Raw genomic sequence first — 25,498 nt, forward strand, 5'->3', positions numbered from 1 at the left:
ATTCTAATTAGTTAACATATAGCATAATATTGATTTCAAGAGAATTTAGTGATTCATCATTTATACGTAACACCCAGCGCTCAACAAGAGCCCTCCTTAATCTCCATCACCTATTTAGCCCATCCCCCACCCCCTCCCCTCCAGCAACCCTCAGTTTGTTTTCTATGGTTGAGTCTTACAGTTCAGTTTGCTTCCCTCCCCTCCCTTTACCCTATGTTACCTGTTTTGTTTTCAAAAAGCATTTTAAGAAAGGGCAAAGGTATTAGGATTATCTGAACTGATCATACCACAGCATTTCATGTCTCACCTGGACAGAGCTAGTCATGGTGCTCAGAGCAAACACCGTTGCACAGTCTTTGATAGTTGACTGGCTATCGAAGGCACCCTGGGTATCCATTAGCAGCACAGCCACCTAGGAGTTTAAAAGTTTAAAATACTAAGTAAAATATTCACCAATAGTGACTATTAAAACCAAATTTAAAATGATAAATGTCAAAATCAGTAATTAAGAAAAGTACTCTAAGCTAAATATCTCACACATTTTGACATAATAATCCATATATGTTGAAGTTATCAGACATTAATAGTTCTGTGCTGTTTTGCTCTTTAATACCAGGAAACAGCTCAAAAAAGAATATGGAAGAAAAAAAACAATAAGAAAGTATAAACAGAATTTTACTTTTGTTCCATTAGGTCTGTCAATCACAAATACTTCATTCCAGACTTGTATGCCTGTTGTTTCTCTTTCACAACCACCTCGCCATGTAAAGCCAGTCAACGGTTCATTGTTTCCACCAATCCAACTTTGGGAATCCTGTCAAAGTCAAGCATAAATGTAAAATAAAACACAAAAATTAAGAACTAAGGAGAAGTGTAAGAAATCACCCATTCTTTATTTTACAGGTGAGGCAGGTTAAGTCCAGCAAGATAAAATACATGGTAACATTACACAAATAGTTAAAAAAGCAATCCCAAGTCCCATCTGAGGTGCTTTGTCTTAGAGTTGTAGTCCCTTACAAACTGAACCTTCTCAAATCTCACATCTTCACTCTTTCGGCTTCTAGATAGGTGAGGTCATACCCACTTTCCCATTTTGAAGATTTCCTATGTTTAAAAATCCTAAAAAGTAGATACCAGCTATTGTGACATCTCCTCGTACAGATAAGCAAAACAAAGTTCCAGAAAGAATGGCTGTCAGAAGAGCACTGCTCTCTTAGAATAGCTTATACTAAAATGTTTTCACACTGCCTTAATTTTCTCTTTAAAAAATATCAAGTTTAAAAATAACCACAACACTTGCTTGGAACCTGATTCAAACAATCCAATTGGTTAAAAAAAAAAAAAAAAGGCTTTTTTTCAAAATCAAAAGGGAAATCTGAACCCAGACATGGTATTTTACTAGGCCGTACTAAATCACAGTAAAAATGATTGCTTGGTGTGATTAACAGTATTGTGGGTAATACTAACAATAACAGAGTTCTTAACTGTTAAATACTCAAGTATTTACGGTGAAAAAATATACCTGGCATATGCTTTAAAATATTCCAGCAAAAAATAAAAGGGCAGGGAGGTATACAGATGAAACAAAACCAACAAAATGTTGATACATATATTGGGGTTCATCATACTATCCTATCTTTGGGTAAGTTAAAATTTCCGTAATAAAATGTTCTAACTAAAACCACAGGGCCAGTGGGAATGCAAGCTGGTGCAGCCACTCTGGAAAACAGTATGGGGGTTCCTCAAAAAGTTGAAAATAGAGCTACCCTACGACCCAGCAATTACACTACTGGGTATTTACCCCAAAGATACAAACATAGTGAACCGAAGGAGCATGTGCACCCCAATGTTTATAGCAGCAATGTCTACAATAGCCAAACTATGGAAAGAACCTAGATGTCCATCAACAGATGAATGGATAAAGATGTGTATATATCTATAATAGAACATTATGCAGCCGTCAAAAAAATGAAACCATGCCATTTGCAACGACGTGGATGGAACTAGAGGGTATTATGCTAAGCGAAATAAGTCAATCAGAGAAAGACAATTATCACTGGATCTCACTGGTATGAGGAATTTGAGAAACAGGACAGAAGATCATACGGGAAGAGAGGGAAAAATGAAACAAGATGAAACTGGAGGGGGAGACAAACCGTAAGAGACTCTTCATCTCAGGAAACAAACTGAGGGCTGCTGGAGTGGAGGGGGGTGGGAGGGATGGGGTGGCTGGGTGATGGACACTGGGGAGGGTATGTGCTATGGTGAGCGCTGTGAATTGTGTAAGACTGATGAATCACAGACACGTACTCTGAAACAAGTAATACATGTTAATAAAATAAATAAAACCACAGGGCCAAATAGTTATAATTAAATATTGTGAAATAATATAAAATTAATATACCATAAGATAGTTTATCTGGAACATAATGAGTAGTTTGACAGATATCAAGACCCCTATACTTTAGCCCACATACCCTTTACTCAAAGTAGCCCACAGGAAAAATTCCTTTGTTTCAGAAATACTAATAAGCTTAGACACATAGTCCAAAACAGATAACAAAGCTCACATTATGAGTAAAGATGTTTAAGGTAGGCTCAATGAGGGAGTGAAGCAATTTGTGAAAAGCAGATTTAAGGTGGGGAAAAAAGTGGACACCTAATGTGAAGATCAGCCTTAAACTTCAAACCATCTATAATGATGATTATTCCACAAAACTCCCATCCCCAGTAGGTTACCAGTGTTATCAATTACAAAATTCTCTTGCACTCTTCTTCACCTTTCAGTATCTTCAACTTAAGGCCCCCTCATCTCTCTACTGGTGACAAAGCTGCCTCATGGCATGACTCCATTCACACTATATACTAAGGATTGTGCTTCAGGAGGGACCCTTCACAGTGATTAGAGGAATAATGGTACCCCCTAAACAAGCACAACAGTGGTCTTGCCCCGGACTATATTTTGGATGCTCTAAAAAGGTCTTCCTGCACCTCCATGCTATACTCTCCAACCCATCCTCCCATAGTCACTTAATTTTCTCAACAAGAAATGGAATCATGCTACTGTCCTATAAGTCATCTGTGGGGGCGCCTAGATGGCTCAGTCAGTTAAGCACCAGACTCTTGGTTTCAACTCAGGTCATGATCTCATGGGTGGTGAGATTGAGCCCTGAGTCAGGCTCCGTGCTCAGCAGGTAGTCTTCTTTAAGATTCTCTCCCTCCGCCACTCCACCCCACTCTCTCTCTCAAATAAATAAAACCTTAAAAAAAAGTCACCTGCAGTTCTCCATTTACCTACAGAACCATCTAGAGATCTGTTGCATACAACCCACCTTCAATTTACTTTTCCTACCTCTGCTCCTTTTATACCATATAGTCCCCCTAACACACCACATACACACACTCTTCCTGTTTCTACCATACCAAAAAGGTCACTATTCCAAGTATGTATGTTGTTTAGCCTATCTATACCTTTGTTCCTTCCACCTGTTCTCTGCCTGGACTGGGCCAGCACTCAAAGAAACTCCAAGTTTTCTGAATTCCTAAAAAATATTGTTGACACTACAGGTGGTTATCTTTACACCTGCATTTGCACTGCATTTCTTGTCTAAGTCTTGAGAGCACACACTATAAATTCCACCTGTTTACCAAATTGCTCCTACCAAAGTGTCTTACCCCATTTTAGGCTCTCACATGTGGCTTCTCATTCCCCTAACAATGCCAAAGCGGTACTTAAACTGATTACTCTTAAAAGGTCCAACCTAGACAAATAACTTAAAAGAATCCACCCTGTTAGAGAAATCGATTTTTCTTCTACATTTTACTTGTCTTATTTCTCTATCTCCTCTAAGAGAATATAAGTTCCATAAGGAAGGAAGTTTTGTCTGTTTATTTTTTCCTCAAAACACAGAACAGTATTCCAGGACACAGAATAATGCCTGGCCTGTAGTAGGCACTCAAAGTATTTGTTCAATAAATGAACACATAAAAAATTTTAATTACTAAGTTTTAATGTATTATTTCCTTTTGAGCATGCGTGAGAGATAAGGAAGAAATATGTCCCTTTTATTATTCCTAAAAACAATTACACAGACAAGACAGTAAAAATAAATTTTAAAAAGTATGTATGACCAAAATCACAAGCTAACACGTTTGTTAATTTTACCCTCTCAAAAATTTTAAAAAGAACTTATGCCTCAAAAAAAAAAAAACTAATTAAAAAAAAAAATCTATTGACTATGTATCATCTTTTCTTGGTTTACCCTGTTAACAGAATGTTTAAAAACCACTAAACTGATTAGTCAATAAAAGGATGAAAGAGGAGCACCTGGGTGGCTCAGGTGTCTGAGGGGGTCTGACTCTTGGTTTGGCAAGTCATGATCTCATGCATCATGAGATCCAGCCCCAAGTTAGGCTCCTGCAGGGAGCCTGCATAAGATTCTCTCCCTCTGCCCCTCCCCTACTCGTGTGCATTCTCTCTTTCTAAAATAAATCAATCTTAAAAAAATAAATAAATAAATTTTTTAAAGAAAAAAAGGATAACAGGTAAAACTTGAAGAAGTTTATTACTGTATCATAAAGAATACTGGTAAGTTCCATAAAATACACTTATACATTCACTCAAGTATTCACTGAACCCTTACCACGTGCCAGCTACTGTTCTAGGTTCTAGGGCTACAGCAGTACACAAGAACATACATTCCTGCCCTCCAAGGAGCATTCTAGTGAATTCTAGAAGCAGCCTCACTGAAAACAGGTACTATTTGTCATAAGTTACTAAAAACAAATTTTTTTTTCTAAGATTTTATTTATTTAATTGACGGGGCGGGGGGGAGGAACACAAGCAGGGGGAGTAGGAGAGGGAGAAGCAGGCTTCCCGCCGAGCAGGGAGCCCGATGCGGGGCTCGATACCAGGACCCTGGGATCATGACCTGAGCTGAAGGCAGTCGCTTAACCAACTGAGCCACCCAGGCGCCCCTAAAAACAAATCTTAAGATAACTTGAAAAACAGTAAACTAGTACCATTTTACCATTTACTACTGTGGAGACAAAAAAAAAAAAAGCCTTAAAACTCAAAATTCCAAAAATAATTTTCATCCTCCAGTAAAATAAAAAGATCTTTTAGAATTAATCTTAATGCTAAAAGGTAATCTGAAAACACCCAAAGTTTAAATATAGTCAAATACTATAGTGAATAAACATGAGCCCTTGCCAAAAAGACTTACCAGTGTAATATAATTATCAAAAATAGAGAAACCCTACCTACTCTAAATAATAAGAAACAAATTCTTATTTCACCATAGGAAAGATAACATTCCCTAGCAACAAACTGAAACAACAGCCAGGTAAACTTTAAAACACAGAGCTGGTGATCCAGCCAGATCTGTATGTGTCAGAATACACACAACTTCCTGTTTGCAGGCCTACACACTCCAATTGGGCAGGCTGGAAGAATAAAGGCCATAGTAACTTACCAGAGCTGTGAAGAAAAATGACAAAAGGGATAAAATTAAAGGTTTAAGTAACACTACAATAAAAGAGGAGATCCTTCTTAGTTGAGAGACATTCCCCACAAAAGCACCATGGATAAAAATCTTAATCTTGTAAATCTACCTAATTTAGGAGGTAGGTTATAAACAATCAACACTCAAATTGTAGACAGAACAATATACACATTCTGACCACCAAGCATCATTTAGTGTTTTCATTTGAATATGTAAGAATACCCTGCAAGTCCTAGAACAAATGAAGAAACATTAGAATCTTAAAACAGTTTAAAATTGTTTAACATCTTACCTAACTAACCCCATGTCCAACTCCTCTCTTTTGGGGCCAGACAGATAACATTATGACTGACCCAAGTCACAAGCTCAGACAAAGGACAACTCTTACCAACTTAGGTACACACTCAACAAGAATTAAAATAAAAAATCTTGTTATAAAGATGTCCTTGACTTTGAAGACATTATGCTAAGTGAAATAAGCCAGCCACAAAATAATAATACCTTATGATTCTACTTATACAAAGTACCTAGAGTACTTAAACTCATGGAGACAGAGGAGAATGGTGGTTACCAGGCACTGAGGGGGAGGGGGAAAACGGGAGTTTTATGGGTACAGTTTCGGTTTGGGAAGGTGAAAAAGTTCTGGAGACATTAAAAAAAAGGAAAGCTATGGACCCATATACCTCATGCACATAGATGCAAAAACAGTCAACAAAATGTTAGCAAATTAAACCCAACAACGTATATTAAAACATTATACACCACAGCAAAATGGGATTTATTCCAGGGATGCAAGAACTGACTCAATATTTTAAAAATATTAATAACATAATCATATCAACAAGCTAATCATATCAACCACATGATCATATCAACAGATAGACAGAAAAAGCACTTGACAAAATCCAACATCCATTCATGATTAAAAAACAAAACAAAACCTCCCAACAGACTAGGAATAGAGAGGAACTTCCTGAACTTGATTTAAAAAAAAAAGTGCAAAAAATCCTACAGCTAAAATCATACATAATGGTGAGAACCTCGATGGTTCCTCCTTAAAGATTTCGAAAACAGTAAGGATATCCACTCTTACCACTTGTACTCAACATTGTACTAGAGATTCTAGCCAGGACAGTTACCAAGAAAGAGAGGTAAGAGGTACTTAGACTGGAAAGGAAGTAAAAGTATCTCTACTTACAGATGACATGATCTGGTATATAGAAAACTTTAAAGAGTACACTAAAAAACTACTGGAACTAATGAAGGAATTGAGCAAGGTTGCAGGATACAAGATCAATACACAAAAATCAACTGTACTTCTGTAAGCTTGCAATGAACAATCTGAAAATGAAATTAAGAAAACAATTCCAATACGTACCATAATAGCATTAAAAAAGGAATAAATTAACAAAAGTAAAACATACTCTGCAAACCGTAAAACATTTTTGAAAGAAATTAAAGATCTACATAAATGGAAAAACATCCCATGTTCATGAACTGGAACACTTTATATTAAGATGGCAATACTCCTCAAGCTGATCTTTCATAATCAACCCAATTACCAACAGAATTCCAGCTAACCTCCCATAGAAACTGACAGGCTAAGTCTAAAATTCATGCAGAATTGCATGGGACCTAGAATAATCATCTTTCTTTATTATTATTATTATTTTCATTTTTTTAGAACAATCTTAAAAGATGAACAAAATAAGAGGACTCTCACTTCTTGATCTGAAAACTTACCAAAGAGCAACAGTAATCAGGACAGTCTGGTCCCGGCATTAAAAGACATATTGACCAATGAAATAAAATTGAGAGTCCAAAAATAAATTCCTATGTCTATGATCAATTTTCAACAAAAAAAGTGCCAAGACCATTCAATGGACAAAGAATAGCCTTTCCAACAAATAGTGCTAGGACAACTGGATAGGCACATACAAAAGAACTGAAGCTAGACCCTTACCTATTTCCATTATTATTCATTATTATATACCCTTGTATTATAATTAGTGAAATATTATGTATTAATATATATTCATATAATTATAGCATTATTCATAAGCCAAAAGGTGGAAACCCATCCATTAACTGGTAAAATGGATAAATAAAATGTGGTATATCTATACAATCGACAATTATTCAGTCTTAAAAAGGAATGAAGCAGATAATGCTCCAACATAAATGAACGTTTCAATATTATGCTGGGGCACCTGGGTGGCACAGTCTGCCTTTAGTTCAGGTCATGATCTCAGGATCCTGGGATCAAGCCCAGCGTCGGGCCCCCTGCTCAGTGGAGAGTCTGCTTCTACCTCTCTTTCTGCCCCTCAACCCCCAATCGTGCTCTCTCTTAAATAAATCTTAAAAAAAAAAAAAAAAAAAACATTATGCTAAGTGAAAGAAGCCAGTCACCAAAAGACCCTATATTATTTCATTTATGTGTATGTCCAGAATAGGCAAATGTATAGACAGAAAACAAATGGATAGTTCCTTAGGGCCAGAGGTTTGGGGCTGGGGAAGGAGAAGTGGTAACGTGTACAGAGTTTCATTTTTCTCATTTTGAGGTGGTAAAAATGTTCTAAAATTGTGGTGATAGTTGTACAACTCTGCGAATATATTAAAATCCATGAAACTGGATTGATTATATGGTATGTAAATTATATCTCAATAAAGCTGTTAAAAGAGGGGTGCCTGGGTGGTTCAGTCGTTAAGCATCTGCCTTTGGCTCGGGTCATGATCCCAGGGTCCTGGGATTGAACCCTGCTTCTCCCTCTTCCACTCCCCCTGCTTGTGTTCCCCCTCTTGCTGTCTCTCTGTCAAATAAATAAATAAAATCTTTGGGGGGAAAAAAAGCTGTTAAAAGAAAAACCAAAAATCAGATACACTTAGTATGCAAGCTTAACAAAGACTCCCAGTCATACAAAATCCATCCCATAATACTACAGAAGTCTAGGAGGAAAAGGCATTGTCCACTGGAGGTTCTGCTATACGTCCATGCACTAGTGCAATATGTCATAAATCCTATGGCTTGAACATTTTTAAGATTTTTTTTATTTTTAAGTAATCTCTACACCCAACACGGGGCTCGAAATTACAACCTCAAGATCAAGAGTCTCATGCTCTACTGAATAGCCAGCCAGGCACCCCTAAACCTGCTTTAAAAAAAAAAAAAATTATTGATTTATTTATTTGAGAGAGAGAGTGTGTGAGTGTACACAAGCATGGGAGGGGCAGAGAAAGAGAGAGAGACTCAAGCAGATGCCCTGCTGAGCGCGGAGCACACCACTGGGCTCAATCCCAGGACTCTGAGACCGTGACCCCAGCTGACATCAAGAGTCTGCCGTTTAACCAACTGAGCCACCCAGGCGCCCCTCAACTTGCTTTCTGATGAAAGGGTTATGGTGAACATCACCAAGTATCTATAGGAAATGCATCCTATTAGTTATTTAAAAATATGTGTAAGAAAATGTTTCAGTGAGAACAAGCACTGCTGAACTAAAGCTTGTAAGTTAAAACAGCAAAGTTGTCTGGGAGAATGAGGCAAAGAGGCAGGGAGTTAATGACTTTTAAAAAGTATTCTTCAAAAAGAGTTACTATTAATATAAAAGGAACTTAAATTATACAAGACTGTTTAACCCCCTAATGTCTTAAAGCTGTGTTTGAGTCATCAGTATTTACATTAACAATCTATTACTTAGGATATCCTTCAATAAATAACCTAAATGAAATCAAGTACTTTAGAAATAGTAAATTTTAACTTAAAAGGAACACAGACTTCAGAATGGAAAAAGATCTGTTGGAACAAATAATTTATGTTCTCTCAAGTCCAAACATATGCTGATGTAGGTACCATAATTTTGATGATAATACTTAACAGGCAGTACATACATTCGGGGCTTAAAGCTAGAGGGCTGCTTTCAAAGACTACAAATGACAGCACATTTTTCAGGGAATAGATTCAGGAATACAACCGAGAAAGTCTCTCCCAAAACACTGCTGTAAGGACTTGGAACAATATATTGTAGACTCCTCCATCTCATCTGCTTCTGATTCCTCTAGCTTTGGCAACATTTGGTGAAGTTTTTCTAACTGAAATTACTCACACTAATTTTAAACCTGCATATGAGAGAACAGAAGATTAGTTTCAACCCAGCAATCAAAATCTAGGAGGAAAAAAAGTCAGTGTGCTAATGGAAAAAAGGTAGTTCAGAGTTCACATAACCTCTATACCCAACCCCTTAGCTTATATTCAGGGACAAAAATAACCCCACCAATTCTTATTTTCCTTTTTGGAATTCTGATCAAATTTTGCTGGCTTCTTGCATGTGCAAAAATAGTAACAATATAAAATTTAAAATTTCAGCAGCTTATTACATAATTACACAGTGTTTCACTTGTAATAAGTGAAATACACAAAAGCTAATTCAGTTAAAGTAATAAATGAATAAGCTGAATTTCTACATTAAATGTGGTAACAGTTTTATAAGCATGAACCTGTATAGAGTAAGATGATGGCTTAAAACTTACAAAGTGCCTACCTATCAGAACAGCTAAAATTAAAAAGACTGACAATACTGTTCATCAGATGTATAAAGACTTTAAGTCTCTTACATTGCTCATGGAAGTACAAACTGGTAAAGCCACTTTGGAAAAAATTTTGGCAGTCCCTACTACAGTTAAATGGGCATTATGGACCTAACATTTCTACTCCTGGGAATATACCCAACAGAAATAAGTACTTATGTTGCCAAGACTTGTAAAAGAATGTTCATGGTAGCTTTATTCATAATAGATAAAAATTACAAATAACCCATGTCTATCAAAAAAGAAGGAATAGAAAAATTGTGATGTCTTCATCCAATGAAATACCACTCAGCAATAACAATTACTGATGCATTAATAACATGGAGAAATCTCTTAGACTCAATGTTGAGCGAACGAAACTAGACACAAGAATGCATACTTTATGATTACATTTACGTAAAGTTCAAGAGTAGACAAAACTAATCTACTGTGATTTAAGTCAAGATGGTGGTGGACTCTCAGTGTTAAAGACAGTAATACCCAGGGGCACCTGGGTGGCTCAGTCGGTTTGAGTGTCTGCCTTCGGCTCAGGTCATGATCCCAGGGTCCTGGGATCGAGCATGCACTGGGCTACCCGCTCAGCGGGGAGTCTGCTTCTCCCTCTCCCTCTGCCCCTCCCCCTGCTTGTGGTCTCTCTCTTTCTCTGTCAAAAAAAAAAAAAAGATAGTAATACCTGGCAGGGGAAATGAGAGAGCCTTCTAGAATACTGGAGGTGTTCTCTTTCTTGATCTGAATGGCAGTGGTTAGAAAAATATAGGTACATAAAAATTCACTGGCTATGCTAAGGTTTATGCACTTTATTGTATGTAAGTTATACCACCAAAAAATAAATAATAAAATGACCCTAGGAAGAAACTTTTAAAAATATCGTTCTTCCTCTAAAGACATTTCTTTCTTAGAAAAGAACATGAAACAAACCAAGTTTTTCTTCATGTATTCACACATTTCCCCCAAGTCTCACATCAAAGACATTGCTAACCTTAGGAAAAAAGGTGAAATCAAGTTCAACATCCCATATGGCCAATTCAGAGATATTTGTGCTTTTGGCAAACTGTATGTAGCAGCACATATGATCCTTAAAGATAATTCTTACTCCTGATCTCTGGAAGCCATTCGGGGAGCAACTCTTTAAAAAGTAAAAAATAAAAACTATATATAGTTTCCCTTGAAATGCCTTTATCAATTATGTTATAAATGGAGTCAAAACTCTGCTCATTAAGCATAGATACCATGGGGCAGGAAAAAGTTAGCAGGCATGCACTCCTGTCTGTCTACCTCAACTACTGAAGTAAACATGGAAAAGAGACCGTTTACAAAAGAATAGTTCACTTGTAAGTATGGAAAAGGACCAAACATCATTTTATATAGTGATTTTAAGAAGACTTTGGAATCAAATTCCCTGGTCTGGATCTCACCCTTGCCATGTCCTTTGAGCCTCAACTATCAAGCTGAAATTCTAATAAGACTGCATAGGGTTAATGTGAATACTGAGTGAGATAGTATCTATTACTCAGTAATCAGCATACCTAGAATTCAGTAAAGATTCAAAAACTGTTATCTTAAAAGATAATCTATACTTCCTCATGGAAGATGCTTTTGCCAAAAAGTCGAACCTGAGTCTGATTAAGTCCTTAGCATTGACTAACATTCACAGGACAAAGGAACATGTAAAACTATACAAACGGAATAAAAATCAGCAGATCCGGACTGAGGAAACTCTGTAAGACCAACAACCAGTTTCTTCAACAAATAAACTGCCAAGAAAAAGAGATGGAGGGAAGCCTGAAAAGAGTTTAAACACTTTAAAGGCCACCAATCACAATGTGGACCTCATTTGGTTCGATCTTGACTCAAAACAGTTAAAAATTTAAAAATTAAAATATCTGAGTCAACTGGAAAGTTGATTCCCTATATTACTTAAGGAATTATTTATGTATGATATTACTGTAATGTCCAAAAGACCCCTTATCTTTAAAGAGATATATACTGAAATATTGACAAATGAAATCATGTATCTGGATATACTTCAAAACAACACATAAGGTATGGAATGAGCTGGGGTATAGATGAAATGAGATTGAGTTGATAACTGTAAATACATGAGGACACATTATAGTGTTATCTACTTTTACATGTGTTAAAAATTCTTAATAAAGTTTTTTAAAAAATAGGGAATGACATAAAATGGCAACCAACTCCATACAGAATTAAGATTCTATCTAGAAGAGTTAAGTAACAGCTCTCACCATTGTTTAGTGTTCAATATGTCCCAAGTACTAAGTTTTACATAATTTAATTCTAAATTAAGTTTTGACCTTCCTAAACCGATTCCTGAAACTGAAATTACTTTTACATGATAATTTTTGATCAGCATTTTTGTAATAATTCCTATTATCATAGGAGTAATCTACTTTGGAAGCATGGGATTCACAAAAACCAGCTTACTAAAACTTGTAAGATCAAAGCAAATATCCCCTGACAGTTAATGAATAAATAAAATATGGTATAATCATATAGCAGATACCAAAGTAACAAAAATAATGATCACTACATGCAAAAACATGGGCACATTTCATAGATACTTTAAAGAAATAAACCAAACACAAACTCTCACGGCATGTTTTCATTCATGTGAAGCTCAAAAATTGGAAAACCAGTCTGTGGTACAAGAGTTCAGTATAGCAGTTACCTTTTGGGGTAGATATTAACTGGGGGGGTATCTATTAACTGGAAGGGATATAACATGCTGGGGGGTGAGGTTCTATATCTTCATCTGGGTAGTGATAATATGGGTATGTGAATATATGTGTGTGTGTGTGTGTGTGTATATATGTAAAATTTCAGCAACCTATACACTTAAGATTTGGGTACTTTCCTGTATATAAATTATACCTCAGGAAAAAAAAAGTCAAAAAAAGAAAAAATATATTTATCTGAACTATACCCTTAACCAAATCAGCATTAGAAAGGGAAAAGTATAAAATACTTAAAAGTATACACATATATTCTGCAGGGAAAAGTCATCCTCTCTCCCACCATTACCACCTACTCTGTCTCTCATTACAGATTTTCATCTCCTCTTATATAACTCCCTACTTTTACAAATGAAATAATGATTTTTTTTAAATACTGACATAACAGACCTTTTCTCACATAAATTTTTATGATTTATAGCTTTTTGAGAATGACTTTTACAAGTAATAAATATTCCACTTACAAATTATTAAGTTCACCAACAATACTTGAATTTCTGCGGTATTCCTCATATATGGCATTCATAGTGAATGTCATAAGTGATATCCTTATAAGTTCAAAATGTTTCCTACATTATGAATTCAAGAATTAGCAATTTTAGTGACCCTCTCATATAAACTATAGTAAATGATCAATTCCAACACACAAGGGAATTTTATTCTAGAAAAATGTTTAGTTCACCTCTTAAGTTTACAAAAGAAAACTAACTTCTTTCCTCCTGTACTTTGAAAATCTATTTTCAAAATCCAAGTAGCCGCTCAAAACAACACCTGTGTAAGAAGCTATTTACTTCACAATATGAGACCTAAAAATCAGAATTTCCCCTATAATTTGGAAATGTTTGGTAAACACCTCAGAATATTCTTAGTTTTAAGAAATTAAATACTGAAGTTTTCATTTTTGTCCAACAGAAACAAGCTCACATTTAACCTTGTATTATTACTTTACTAACTACTCAAAATGAGAACAGTCATCTATTTCTAAATCATGAAGTAAAATATTTATATTTAGCTCCTTTAGTGAACTTCACCCTTACATAAATTGACTCAGGTCAATAAAGAGGACATACAAAGTCAGTATAAGCCACTACTCATCTCCTACCTTCTTCAGCTAGCATTCCACATTTGCAGACAGATATGGTTAATGAAATAAATTCAAAACTACCCCATTGTGACTTCTCCTTGTTTACTTTCATTCTCCTAGGAAAAGCATGACCCACCACTAAATCAGTGTAAGTAGAGGCATGCTATCCCAAAAATCAGACGTTTAATGTCATTTTTAATTAACAGAGTAAGATTACTTATACCAGAAATTCTGTATTAGTAATGATATTTCAGCTTAGAGGCCATTAACTAGGTGTATAACCTCACTCAGGCCCTCATAACCTTCCTGTGGCTTCAGGGTCTCCCCCAGGAAAAAGGAAATTGTTATTACTTCAGAGACTGCAAATACATGACACATGCGTGGGCTGCTACTCCCCCTCTGAACAACCACTACTAACTGATCAGAGATGGATTCAGAAATGGCACCTGGAGGTGAAATTTATCTGTTATTCCTAGGCAAGTGATCTATACTTCCTTTCCCTTTGAACATTCGGTCTGTGACCCACAAATACGTTTGCACTGAACAGCTCAGACACACATACATAATATACATAATACACACACACACAATATACATAAGCTAACTTAAGGAGTTAGAACCTCAATTATTATATTTAAATGTACATTCTTTTTTTAAAAGAATATGCCACTCTTTATTCATTTCTCTATTTCAGATGTAAAAGCGAGAAATAATCAAATCTAAATGGATGAAATACTGTATCTTTCTCAATTTGCTAAACATGCAAAATAGTGTTGTTTAATATGAACTACATTCTTGTTACTGAGGCATACCCGACCATGCCTGAGGAGATCCCTGTGAAAAGAATTTACTGAAAAGCTTCCTGGAAAATCAACTAGGAATGTTTACCTTGTTACTTACCTTAAGGCAGATGCACACCCAGTTACAGACTGATACAGAACTCGTAAAGGTTGAGCACCCTGACATGTGTTTAGGCAATTACATAATTCTGTCAAAGTGTTATTTCTAGCATCTTCATGTAGTTTCTGAATGTCAAACGCCCCCTGTAAAGAAAGTTCTTCCTCCTAAGTGCTCCACTCCAAATTTCCAATTCCTCCTTCTTCGTCCCTATCAAATTCTCACTCCCTCAAACCAACTTTCAACTGTTAGAAAAACATTCTGATTCAAGTGAAATTATTTCTTGCTTTTTTTCAGGGGAGAAAGCCAAAATCAGGGAGGAAGAGGGAAATAACAATTGTCTGGCACCATTAAAAAGTGACAATCTGTGGAGAAAGGGAGATTCATTGGTCAAAACAGAAAATAAGTGCTCACTATAGGCCAATTAATGTGTTCGGTGAGGGAGATAGGGTAATTAAGACAAGACCCACTCCTGGCAGAGATTAAACTGGCCAGGAAAAATAACTAAAGCAGTATCAATGAAACAAATTATTTGTGCCATGAGAGTTGGATATAACATAGTCTTAAAAATCAGAGAAGGCATCTGGCTGGCTCAGTCATAGAGCATGTGACTCTTGATCTCAGGGTTGTGAGTTCAAGCCCCAATATTGGGCATAGAGCCTACTTAAAAAAAAAAAAAAAATCGGGGAAGGCCTGCTATGCCAAGATTAGCCAAGGATACAGGAACATATGAGAAATAACATGAAACACTTGAGGAACTGCAAAAACTCTAGTATACCTGACACAGAGAAGCAAGATATGAAGCTCAGACATCAACTGAAGGCCTTGGAAGCCACTCTAAGGAACTGGACTTTATTTCAAGATGCAATAGTGACTGAAGCTGACTTATTTGAAGAGCATAGGTGCACTTTTACAAAAGTCTCTATCAGCCTACTTCATGCATTGTTGGAAAGGTGATCAAGAAGGGGGAGGTGTGAAGAAATAACGGGAGAGATGAACAGTACAACAAAGACTTCAGAGTATACTTAGGACATCGCAGGTTAGAGCTACAATGCCTCTAACATAGATGCTCAGTCATATGCACCCTTATGTACTATATGCAAAAAGCAATTATGGAGAGGAGGAAGAATCAAGAACTCAAACTTAGATTACTGTCTTAACTGAGAAGTCTCAGCAAGAACTGCGTTTTTGTAAAATTAAAGACACAGCTCTCACTGTTTTTTGTCTATTATTTTTAAACAAGGTTGGATGGTTGGTTGTTTTAAACTGGGTTCAATTTAAAAGACACTATTCACCTTGTTATACATATATCTAAGCATGAAGTCCAGTAGAAATGATTTCCCTTTACGAAAAGCTCCTGCCACGGATACCACTACTATGTTAAGATCTCGTATGTGCTCCTGTAGCAATATCTGCTCCAAAGCTTCTTCATCGAGCTCAAAGTTATGGTCATCTTCATGAGCAAGAACAATCTGTACTGGACATGGTTTCTTCATAACCTCATCAGAGTTTACTAGGTCATCATCTTCATAATTCTCACCTAGAAGTAAAACAAGAGAAAGAGGTTACTTGAATACCTGCATTACAAACTTCTCCTAAAGGACCACAAATAAAACAAAATTCCAAGTAACTTCCCCCTTATTCCAGATCATCTGAAAATAGTTACAAAAAGTGATGTTCAAGCACATATTGGATTTCTCACTCCCTCTATAACTGGACCAAGAGTATTGCTAAGATTTCCCACTATATATACAGATAAGCAGCAATACGAGTACAGCCTCTACTACTATTAAGTCGTAACAGCTAAATGTGAACAGTAGCTGTTTCTTGAGCACTGCATCATTCTATAAACAACTTCTGCTACTGTATGGACACAGAAACTGGATCTGTGCAAAAGGGGCTTGGGGGAGTCAATTTTGCCCAATAACTCAGAATCCAATTTTTCCCTGTGGGCATCACCTAGAAATTACTCTAAGTTACAACGGTTAAAACAGGAATTGTAAACATTGTAAACATTGTTCACTGTGAAACTTAAACAGCTAAGCTAACGTCCTAAGAAGTTTCTAAAACTGACACTTATGGTAAAGCTAACGAGCCCCCTAATTTAGTAAGAGTAACCTAAGAGTACTCTTCCCTTATTAAAGCAAAGCACAGGATTAATATTTTAGTGGAAAACACAAGAAGAGTCAGTGAGGTGCAGAGTTATATCCTATAGTTACACTGGCCTCCGGGCTCTTTTTCAAAGACCACAGCCACCACTTCAAAAATCACATAACTCCCCCAAAACAGCTATATAAACTCCTCCTTTGTTTACCCAACACACTAAATGAAGGTATAACCTTTGCTGAAGAACTTTACTCAACAGTAATGAATAACTATAAAACATGAAACAGCAGAGACAAGTTTCTAAAGTGTAGGCTTCTGTTCTTTTTAAAAACAAAACAAACAAAAACACCTAATAGCTAGTTTCAGAGTCTATATCCCTTGTCTGGCTTTCTTCCCTATCAACTGCCTGATTCCAGGTAGTTAGTAACAACTTACTCCTGGGGACCTTATTTATTATCCTTTCCCACATCAACATTTTTAAAAGACTCTCCCCTTGAACCTGTCTACCAAATGCCCCTTTCCAATCTATGGAGACATACATACTGTATCTATTGTGTCCCTTGTCTCCCAGGAGACAGTCTACTGAGGAGTGGCCCATTATTAGCCAACACTGCAAGAACACCTTATCCAATTAACCACTATTCTTAAAGACTATCTATCTACATTAATGGACTTTTTTTCTCCTTACATAAAGAAGTATCTAGCTTATTTGATTTACAAAAGCTAAGAGCCTTTACTTCCACATCCCAAGGCACCTTTAACTGTACACAACAAAAACAGCAACACTATTTCAAAATGTGCTGCAGTGACACTATAAAGAGCAAGCAATTTCAAAGGAGAATCTGTGAAAGCAAAAGCAATCAATATTTAATTAAAGGGGATATTATCACTTCCAGTTTCAATGGTACACAAATATAGAGTGGTACCTAACTGGTCTCCCTTTTTGCCCCCTCCTCTAATCCAATCTAAATTCCACAAAGTAGCAACTAAATAATATAGGTAAATATGAGTGTGATTAAATTACTCTCCTTAAAATCAGTCATGGAGGATTAACAACTAAAATCCTACACGTCATAAAATCCTGTACTCATTGCCAAATCTCTCCTGCCTTATTTGGTGCTACTCTCGCCTAGGTAAACTACAAACAGACAAGCTAGCCTTTTTTCAGATCCTCATGTTATTAAAGCTCTTTCTAAACACATATTTCACTCATGATATTCCTTTGTCTGGAATATTCTTTTCCACGTCATTGCCCTAATCAATTCATGCTTATTCCTTAGGTCTCAGTTTAAACATCATTTCCTCAGGAGTATCTTTGCTGAGGCTCCTAACCAAGTTTAGTCCTCCTATACTCCCCCAATCCGAATCCACCCATCATTTGAATATTTATGTAAGTAGTTATTTATTATATGTCTCCCCCTCTAGACTATCAATCCTCTGTTTAAAACCCTCAATTAGGGGCGCCTGGGTGGCTCAGTCATTAAGCGTCTGCCTTCGGCTCAGGTCATGATCCCAGGGTCCTGGGATGGAGCCCCACATCGGGCTCCCTGCTTGGTGGGAAGCCTGCTTCTCCCTCTCCCACTCCCCCTGCTTGTGCTCCTGCTCTCACTCTCTCTGTGTCAAATAAATAAATAAAATCTTTTAAAAAAATAAAATAAAACCCTCAATTAGCTTTCCACTGTAACCAGAAAATAGAAAAAACAAAACAAACTCTAAGTTCTTTACCATGACCTCCACAGTCCTGTGTATTCTGGTTTCTACAGTCTAGTCCTCTAGCTGTTCCTTGAACAGGCCAAACCTGTTTCCCACCTTAGAATCTTTGTCCTGTTTTCCCGTCTGGAATGCTCTGTCCCTAGAAATTCATGTGGCTTAATTCTCCATCATCTAGATCTCAGCTGAAATATTATCTCTTAAGTGTGGACTTCCTTGACCACTCAGTCTAAATTACAGACCCCTCCGCATCACTTGAACAAAACAGGTTTTTTTTTTCCCCACCGTCCTTTTCAGTATCTAAAATAATGCTTTATTTGTTTACATGTCTACCTTAAACCTCTCCCTCCATAGAATATACGTACCACAAAATAAGGATCCCACTGCCTTCCACCCAGGTCATGATATCAGGGTCCTGGGATCGAGTCCCACAGCCCGCTTCTCCCTCTGCCTGCCACTCCCCCTGCTTGTGTGCTCCCCGTCTCTCTCTCTCTGACAAATAAATAAATAAAATCTTTAAAAAAAAAATAAAATAAGGATCCCAATCACCCTGTTGACCACTCTTGTCTCCCAGCACCCAGAACAGTGCTTGGCACCTAGCAGGTGCTTAATAAATATTTCTTGATTGGATGAAATTTACACATACTACTCAGGAGTTTTATACCTGCCCCTATGTATTTTATGAGCAAATTTGACAATCACATAATCAGTTTGGGAAAATACTTCCAGCAACTCAAGAGTAGTGTGTGTGTGTGTGTATTTTTTTTTAAAGTATGAAGTTCTACCAAGTAATACACTAATTAATAAGAATCCAAAATGAATAAAGTATGCTAAAATATCACAATGACCAAATTTGGATTGCTGATTTTGTTAAAATCAACAAATAGTCATGTTCCTACTGTAAAGAAAGCAACAATTTCTGAAAAATAAAACGGGGCACCTGGGTGGCTCAATTGGTTAAGTGTCTGCCTTTGTTTGGCTCAGGTCATGATCCCAGGTGGGCTTCCTGCTCAGCGGGCAGTCTGCTTCTCCCTCTGCCTGCCACTCCCCCTGCTTGTGCTCCCTCCCTCCCTCTCTCTCAAATAAATAAAATCTTTAAAAAAATAATAATAATAGGGGTGCTTGGGTGGCTTGGTCGTTAAGCATCTGCCTACCGCTCAAGTCATGATCCCAGGGTCCTGGGACTGAGCCCCACATCAGACTCCCTGCTCAGCGGGAAGCCTGCTTCTCCCTCTCCCACTCCCCCTGCTTGTGTTCCCTCTCTCGCTGTGTCTGTCAAATGAGTATAATCTTAAAAATAATAATAAATAAATAAATAAAACAGACAAACCACTTGGCAGGAAATTTTTATTAGCTTGAAATTTCACCTAGATCAGTTGACTACAGTTACCACTAAGCCAGTTTTCTTTGATTAGCATGGATAAAGATAGGAACCTCAGATATACAGGCAGCAGAGGTCTACATACTGTCACCATTTCTAGTCTACAGACTTCTAAAGTGAAGTGCAACAAACATGTTTCAAAGGTATAATGGAGCACAATGACATGGTTCACTAAGTTTACTCCCCCATCATGACTTCTCTACCAAATTTGTAGGAACTACAGATAAAGTACTTCATTCATCAAATACTGATATAAGCAACTGAGTAATTATAATGTACATTTCATTAGACTACTTGTAAACATTAACATACAGTGATTACCTAGATTGGAAATCTTTTTAAATTTAGCATTACTTTGAGATTTTAAACTGAAGTTAAATGCTTGCAGAGAATAGTGATTTTAATTCTATTTCCATTTCTCAGTGTCAAAAAATGACTGAAGGTGACTTCAGACCCCCAATAAATTTTCCTGATTCACTGTTCCAAGCCAGTTCTTCCCCCACTCCAACTCCCAAATGGATCCTTCAAGGTCAAAGCTGAAAGATACCTACCTAGATAAGACCAACTGTTCCTCAAATATTTCCCCATGCCTTAAGGCTAAGTATACTCAACCTATTTGTCACAAGGCCTACAAAAAGACATTTGTCTTAGTAAAAACAATCAGTAGTTGCCACTGGTTGAGGGGGCAGGACACATGACCACGTGGAGCATGAGGATTTTTAGGGCAGCTGAACTATTCTCTCTTAAGGCAGACATATGGTATTACACATTTGTCAAAACGCACAGAATATGCAACCCCGAAAGTGAAGCCTAATGTAATCTGTGGGCTTTGAGTAATAATGAGAAGTCAATGAAGACTGTAACAACTGTACCACTTTGGTCTGGAGCAGGGAGGCTGTTGATGTGTGGGGACTGGGGTACATGTGTACTCTGTATTTTCCACTCAATTTTGTGGTGAACCTAAAATTCCTCTAAAAAAGGAAATCTACAAAAAAAGACACTTGTCTTTTTTATTGCTCTTTAAACATACCTTATCTTAAATCTGCCAAATTCATACATTCAGTATATATTCCAATGGCAAAATTTACACTTCAGGACTGACCTAGATCCGTCTGCCAGCTTCCAGCATAATTATAAGCTAAGGCAATAAAAAGATGCTACAAATCTGCATTACAATAAAATGTTACTAATGTTAGATTATTTCAACCCCAAACTTGTAGAAAGAGAACCAAGTAAAGAGTAATTCACTTTTCAAAAGCAATGAAAGTATATTTTAAGTTATTATTCACATTCCAACTAAAAATGTAAAACAATCTGTATGGAAAGTAGCCTGGATTCAGTCTACTCAGTGTATTTACAAAAATTAGCAGTTTGACAAAAGCAGTATTTGTGTGTCTGGTACTTGGCCCTCAACATTTATACTGTATAACCAAATGAAAATAGCATCTAAGTATTCAGAAGTTTATTCTAGCACATATTTTTAAAAGCCTTTAAGAGGTTATACAATAGCAAACCTATTTGTAGGCATTTTATAAGAAAATAAAGATGCTAACAAAGACGAACAAGTTTGTTGAGCAGTGTTTTTTATGGCAGTGAAAACTGATGTTGAGTGTGGAACTCCGCTGGAAAGGGACCCAATAGTTCTTTTAACCACATAGACATATTACACGGCTTAAAAACACATCCACACATTTAAGATATTAGGGATATTTAAGACATCAGTATAAAATAAGTGGGAAAAAGGCAGATCACAAACTATTACAACTCATCCCCGATTCTGTTTTGCTTTGTTTTTTAAAAACATAGGTACACTTAACAGAAAAAAACAAGAACAAAATAACACTTGGGACTTCCTCTTCCAGTCATTAGCGTAACTGCTGGCCCTTTGCCACAAACTGTAAAACTAGGCAAAATATATGAGGCATCGCTTTTCAAGGATGGACAACAGTCATAGGAGAATAATCCTTGATAGAAGGAAACTCACAAGGTGAGCCCCATGATCACCACCGGCCACCTCTCACTTACCTCCCCACCGCCTAGAAACAATTTCCTAAACACGGCATGGGGAACCAAAGCACAAGATCTGAGTTTAGGGCTGCTAAAGCAGTTGGAACCTGCTACACAGGACAGAAAGAAAAAGAAGCTGTGCAGAGGTGCAGCCCAGAAGCTTCACAGGTGCAGAGGAATACAACACTATGCAAAGCTTACCAGAAAGCTGCTACTACAGGGTTGAAAGGAGGAACAGAGACACCAGAAATGTAACAGTATCGGAATACTTTGGCATTCTGACCCAGCTGTGGTGGAAAGATCTTACCAACATCTCAGACACCACAAAGGCATAATAATCTGATGGGGAGGCTGACTATGGAAGAATAGATAAAATAAAATGGCCATTATGTTGATAATCATTGAATCTAGGGAGATGTATATACACACGTTCCTTTATGTCCTTCACTTCCCTACATATTTGAAAACTTCCATAATAGAAAGTTTTTTTTTTCAAGATTTTATTTATTTATTTGAGAGAGACAGCATGGGGGGGAGGGTCAGAGGGAGAAGCAGACTTCCTGCTGAGCAGGGAGCCCGATGCGGGACTGGAGCCCGATGCGGGACTCGATTCCGGGACTCCAGGATCATGACCTGAGCCGAAGGCAGTCGCTTAACCAACTGAGCCACCCAGCACCCCGAAAGTTTCTTTTAAAAAGTAGTAAGGCTAGGGGTGCCTGCGTGGCTCAGGTGGTTAAGCATCCAACTCCTGACTTTGGCTCAGGTCATGATCTCAGGGTCATGAGACTGAGGCCTGTGTAGGGCTCCAAGTTCAGCGAGGAGTCTGCTTGAGATTCTCTCTCTCCCTCTCTGCCCCTCCCATTTGTGAGCACTCTCTAAGTAAATAAATCTTTAAAAAAAAAAAATAGTAGTGAGGCTAATAAAGGTCAGATCCAAATACTAAAAACAGAGATACAGGTCAGTGCTATTAGAAGTAAAAGAAAAGTCTCAAAGATTCTATAACACAGCTTTCTCAACCTTTCTTCTACTTTCACAGTCCTTTAGGGATTGGGAGAGATAAAGGAGTGGCATGGAGGATTAAAAAAACAAAGTTTTCAAAATACACAACGTCAAGCAATTGTAAAGTTCTATGTCTATCTTACCATTCCTCTCAACCTACCTCCCCATAAAAACAGTTCATCTGAACACATCAATCCTTGCCTCCTAAAATGTGAAAGCAAAAACCCTAAGAAACTCATTATCAGTTGGCTAACTAAAAAGTAGGTACTCTTTACTAGGGAAAACTGAAAAAAAAAATGAGGTTTAAAATCAAATCCATTAAAACAAAAGACAATTTTAGGACTAGATGGCTACACTGGTGAGTTCTACCAAACATTTAAGGAAGGGAAAAAAAGAAAAAACAAACAAACAAACAAACATTTAAGGAAGAAATTATACCAATTCTACAAATACTCTTATAGAAAAAAAGAAAAGGAACATTTCCCAAGTCATTTTATGAAGCCAGATTATCCTAATACCAAACTAGACAAAAACATTGTACGAATGTTTTTCATACATTGTACCCCCATAGCCCTCATGAACAGACATAAAAATCCTTAATCAAAATCGAGTATTCGGAATACATGAAAAATTCTTACAATTGTTCGATAAGAACAATTCCATTTTTTTAAAAGACTATTTGAGAGGGCAGGGGGGACAAACTCCCCACTGAGAAGGCCCCCTGACACAGGGCCTGGATCCCAGGACCCTAGGATCATGACCTGAGCCCAAGTCAGATGCTTAACGGGCTGAGCCATGCAGGCACCCCCTAGAACAATTCCATCTTAAAATGGGCAAAGATTTTAAAAAACACTTCAAAGAAGATATATGAATGGTCATTAAGCACATGAAAATATACTCAACACCATTAAATGTTAGAGAAATAAAAATTAATACCACAATCAGATACCATTACACACTCTAATAGCTAAAAGTTACAAGACTGACAAAATAGATGGCGGGGAGCAACTGGCTTGCACATATATTTGTTAAGATTACAAAATTATACAACCACTTTGAAAAACTTTTTGGTATAAATAAATTATAATTTACCTTACAGAAAGTTAAAAATATTTTAATATTTTAAAAAAAATTTTTAAATATTTAAAAAAAATGAGGTTGAACTCACAACCCTAAGACCTAGAGTCGCATGATCTACCGACTGAGCCTGACAGGAGCCCCAGTTAAACATATATTTACCATACAAACTGCAATCACACACCTAGGTACTTAAAAGAGAAATTAAAATATATGACAACAAGGGTGCCTGGGTGGCTCTGTCATTGGGCATCTGCCTTCAGCTCAGGTCATGATCCCAGGGTCCTGGGATCTAGCCCCTTATCGGGCTCTCTGCTCAGCGGGAAGCCTTCTTCTCCCTCTCCCCCTGCTTGTGTTCCCTCTCTTGCTGTCTCTCTCTCTGTCAAATAAATAAAATCTTAAAAAAAAAAAAAAGGCAACAAAAGACTTGAAAATGAATATTCACAGCAGCTTTATTCATAATGGACATAAATTGGAAAAAACCCAAATGTCCATTTACCGGAAAATGCATAAATTGTGTTAAATCCATAAAATGAACTATTACTTGGAAATGAAATGAATTACTAAAATACACACTAACACAGATAAACCTAAAAAGCTATATACTAAGTGAGAGGAGCCACACACAAAATGCTATAGTGTCTGAGTCCATGTATATGAAATTTTAGAAAAAGTAAAACTACAGTAACAGAAAGCAGATCACTGGCTCCCAGGAGCTGAAGGGAGGGGAAGAGAATTGACTACTGCTACAAACTCTAATGTGTATGTGTCCCCAAATTTGTATACTGAAGCCCTAATCCCTGATGTGATGGTATTTGGAGGTGGGGCCTGCGGGGTGATAATATAAGGTCATGGGGATAGAGCTGTCATGAATTAGTAAGGGACTTCAGAGAGATGATCTTTCTCCACCCTCTGAGGACACAGCAAGACAGCCACCTGCAAACCAGATAGAGGACTAAAACCAAATCTGCTGTCACCTTGATCCTGGGCTTCCCAGTCTCCATAACTGAAAAACATACGTCTGTTTAAGCCATCCAGTCTATGGTAATTTATTATAGCAGCCCAAGCCAAGACAATTATAAAGGGATACAAGCAGCTTTTTGAGATGATGGAAATAATTCTGTATTATGGTTGTGGTGGTGGCTACAAAACTCATCGAATTCATCAAAACTCATCAAATTGTACTCAAAAATCAGTGAATTTTATGTATTTCAGTAAGGCAGATTTTGAAAAAAAATCAACGCAGCCTATTCCCCTTAGCACTTTTTTTTTAAGCTTTTATTCATTCATGAGAAAGCCCGAGTGGGGGGAGGGGCGGGGGAGAGGGAGTGGCAACCCTGAGAACATGACCTGAGCCCAAGGCAGATGCTTAACTGACTGAGCCACCCAGGTGCCACCG

General features: G+C 37.2%; 1 protein-coding gene across 3 annotated transcripts in view; it reads right to left on the bottom strand.

Annotated features, from left to right (window-relative positions):
* ATL2 (atlastin GTPase 2) overlaps positions 1–25,498 on the bottom strand; it is a 57,992-nt gene that overhangs the window by 16,171 nt on the left and 16,323 nt on the right. For all 3 annotated transcript variants that reach the window (XM_027621638.2, XM_027621637.1, XM_027621639.1), the window contains exons 2-4: positions 16,115–16,359; positions 680–814; positions 308–412 (exon numbers count right to left, since the gene is read on the bottom strand). In XM_027621638.2, the coding sequence (XP_027477439.1) occupies positions 308–412; positions 680–814; positions 16,115–16,359 (485 nt within the window). The remainder of the gene's footprint in view (positions 1–307; positions 413–679; positions 815–16,114; positions 16,360–25,498) is intronic.

Source organism: Zalophus californianus, chromosome 8 (assembly GCF_009762305.2).
Source record: "Zalophus californianus isolate mZalCal1 chromosome 8, mZalCal1.pri.v2, whole genome shotgun sequence".
Taxonomy (NCBI): Eukaryota; Metazoa; Chordata; class Mammalia; order Carnivora; family Otariidae; genus Zalophus; species Zalophus californianus.